This window comes from Myotis brandtii, unplaced genomic scaffold, assembly GCF_000412655.1.
Source record: "Myotis brandtii unplaced genomic scaffold, ASM41265v1 scaffold229, whole genome shotgun sequence".
NCBI lineage: Eukaryota > Metazoa > Chordata > Mammalia > Chiroptera > Vespertilionidae > Myotis > Myotis brandtii.
The window spans coordinates 1,378,313-1,381,668 of record NW_005358611.1 but is presented as its reverse complement, the minus strand read 5'-3'; the positions used below and the strand labels follow the sequence as shown (position 1 = coordinate 1,381,668).

At 60.0% G+C, this 3,356-nt stretch overlaps 1 protein-coding gene across 1 annotated transcript in view; it reads right to left on the bottom strand.

Annotated features, from left to right (window-relative positions):
• Window positions 1-3,356, bottom strand: part of PARK2 (parkin RBR E3 ubiquitin protein ligase) — a 445,454-nt gene that overhangs the window by 2,001 nt on the left and 440,097 nt on the right. Inside the window, exon 12 of the mRNA XM_014539771.1 lies at window positions 70-187. Within this exon, the coding sequence (XP_014395257.1) occupies window positions 70-187 (118 nt within the window). The remainder of the gene's footprint in view (window positions 1-69; window positions 188-3,356) is intronic.

Sequence of the window (3,356 nt, the reverse complement as noted above, 5' to 3'; positions counted from 1 at the left end):
CCGGATCCCTGGCCACAACCACGCACAGGCTCCCCGAGAGGAGCGCGCAGCCCCCTGTGCAGGACTCACCGTTCTTCTCCACGGGCACGTGGCAGCGCGGGCAGGGCTTGGTGGTCTTCTTGATGGTCTCCCGGGAGGACTCCTCCCAGCGAGCCTGCTCGGCCGCCCTGGCGTCCACCTGGTAGGCCTGCGGGAGGAGACGAGTGAGTGCCGTCTGCAGAGGGCGCTGCGGCCTCCCTCCGGGAGCACTGGGAGGGCCTCCGGGAGCACTCGGACTGGGACAGAGGTTCTTAGAGATGGAGGCGCCCTCAGGCAAGAAGCCCAAACATAAACGCCCCCAGGAGCGGTGACGGGGCTGGGCGCACGGAAGGCGGGCCTGGGCACGTGGCCTGTGCTGCGGGCTGAGGAGGGATTCTGTCAGCATCGAGCCTGCCTGCGTCCTTCATGAGCGTCCCCGACATGAATGTAAAGTCTTTCTGGAGGGACCGCAAGTGATGGGCGGGCGCCCGTGGCTTCGGGACCACCTAGCGACGTAACCAACAGAAACCCACAGGGGGTGGGGTGGGTGGGGTGGGTGGGCCCGGAAATGTGAATTCTGAACACGCCTTGGGGGGGTGGCGCGGCACCGGGAGTGTGGGGGACCCTTCCGCTTGCGCCCGAGGGGGAACATGCTTAGTTGGGTGTCTGTCACGGCTTCAGTCACCCAGCCACGGGGCAAGGACTTGCTCTTGTGTGTCTGGGAGGTGGGGGTTTCGTGCGACTCAGCATGATGGACCCCCATGCGGTTCTGTGGCCCATGCAGGGCGTGGGTGCTAAGTGGGCTGATGGTGTGGAGCTCTGCTCCCCCGAGCGTGGGAGGAACGCGTATGAGGGCAGGGCAGGGGCGGGCAGGTCTCTCCTCCATATTTGATGGCTAAACACAGCAATCTGGTAAGTTCCTCTCTATCTTCAAGGTTGCTCCGCAAGGTCACGCGTGGGCATGACGGCTCAAGACGGGACCTTGGTGCTTGCCTACGGGTGGTGGTTGTCCCGTGACCTCTGGGGGTGTCTGAGCACGGAGGTGGTTCAGAGAAGGATGTGGCGCCATCGTGCCTGGGTTCAAACCCCCGCTCCGCTCTTCGCTCGCTGTGTAACCACGGGCACGGCCTAAGCGCGGCCTCCGCTCACCTGTCCGTGTGATGCGCATAGTAGGGCCTCACAGGTAAGCGTTAAGAGTGAGCTGAGCGTGCAAAGAGCTTAGCACAGAGTCCGACGCGCCCTGAATGCGCCGCTGGCATTTCCCATGATCATCAGCATCACCATCGCCGTTCCCGATGAGACGGCCTGGGCGTTTGCACTGGAAAGACCACGGAAAGGCCGGACTGGCCTTCATACAGGTGCCCACCTGCCCCTGAGAGGTTTGTAAATCTGTGCCAAGGAGACGCTGCTGACACACACGTAAGTGAGAGCAGCCGGAGAGACTTCACGCAAGTTCCTTTCCTGCTGCGACGTCGGTTTAGTCAGTAATCGGACAAGTGTCTCTTAATTCCCAGTCAGTTTACACCCATTTTTCAAAAAGGACCAGATCGCCGTTCACCGCACAGAGGCCTCATTCCGGTGTGAGTGTTCCAGGGGAGTCCCCGCTCTGAAGGGTGGCCTTTCCCATCCACGCCCAGCGCCCAGCGCCCAGACAACACTCACTTGCCCCCAGTTCCTGCAGAACAGCCTCCCGGCTTCCCAGCCACAGCCTGTGAGCAGCCCGCCCCCTGCTGGTGAGCCGGGGCACCGCCTCCCCTCTCAGGCACAAAGCTGTCAACAAAGCTGGCTTTGTTAGTCTCACATTCTTGAAGCTATCACTATCCCTTGTGGGGGAACACACACACACACACACACACACACACACACACACACACACACACACACCTGTCTATCTAGGGAGAGAAAGAAAGTTATCAGAGAGCTGGGAAGTGATGGAGCACCTGCAAGGCTGGGCGGGGTGCGGGCGGCGTGCTCTTTGGTAGTTCGAGCCGTCCAGCCACGCTTTGGAGAGGGTCTGGAAGGACAGTTTTGGTGATGACACTACAGTGGGGACTTCTGTTATTAGTGCAGGGCATGCCGACCACCACTGCGGGGTTAGAGCTCCTTAATGCTTCACAGGGGGGAGAGGGAAGGGCATAATGTCCATTTGCCCACTTTGAGGTTGATGGCGACAGGGAACCCCATAGATGCATTAAGAAGCAGGATTATTCCCTGGTCGGGTGGCTCAGCTGGCTGGAGCGTTGTCCCATGCGGTTCCGATCCGGGCACATACCCAGGTTGCAGGCTTGATCCCCGGTCGGGGCACATATAGGAGGCAACTGGTCAATGTTTCTCTCTCACATCGGTGTTTCTCTCTCTCCCCATTTCCTCTCTCTTAAAAATCAATAAAAAATATATCCTTGGGTGAGAATTAAAAAAAAAGAAACAAGGTTATTAATGTATTATTTGTCGGGAATTTTAAAATGCTTTGTGTTCAACTATTGTTACAAATCGATGAACAGGGAAGTCTGCCTTAAGCAAGGAAGGAAGATAAGGTCACAGGGATCTCTGGTTGGCTCGCTCAGGTCGGTAATCACCAGCATTAATACAGGAGAGACGCACGAGAACCGTGCACGTGGACCAAGGCCAGCAAGTTAAGCCGGAGGCCTGCTGCGGGCTGCCCGACACGGGACTCGGCTGGTCAGGGAGGCAGACCGACCACAGGGAACTTCGGGCAAAGAAAATCCCTGCACAGATTGAGGGACAGCCTCACCCACCCCTGGCGCGCACCCTCACCAGGAAGGAAACTCAAGGCCGAGGAGAGAACAGCGTTTCCCTCTCTGTCCCCACCCCAGGACCCTCCACAGCAGCCACGAGCAGGTGTAAGCTCCGGCTCTGGAGACGGTGGGGTCTCCCTTCCCTGGCGAGGAGAGTAGCTGCTCCGTCCGTGGAGTAGCCACGCCGTCTCGCTGCTTCGCCCGTAAGCCCTCTTTCACCTTGAACTCCATGCTGGCTTGCATCTGAGCTCTTTCCTGGGTGAAGCCAAGACCACAGCGGGTCCCAGACCTCCAGGTCCCAGACCCCCCCAGATGCCTGCCTCGAACTGACCACACAGACAGGACTCGGCATTGGGAGCGCCGCTGCGGTCAAGGACCCAGAGCAGAGGACACAGCTCGGCCTTTGTGCAGAGGGAGCGCTTCTGGGACAGAGCAGGCCCTTGTCTCCTGCGGGAACTGGTACAGGGACCCATTCATCCAGCCGCCGCACTGGGAGCGGGTGGCGCCCGGGCACCGCGCTGCGCATGAGGGACACGCCGGGAAACAAGGGGTGACAGGCGCACGCCAACAAGGCCCGCGCCC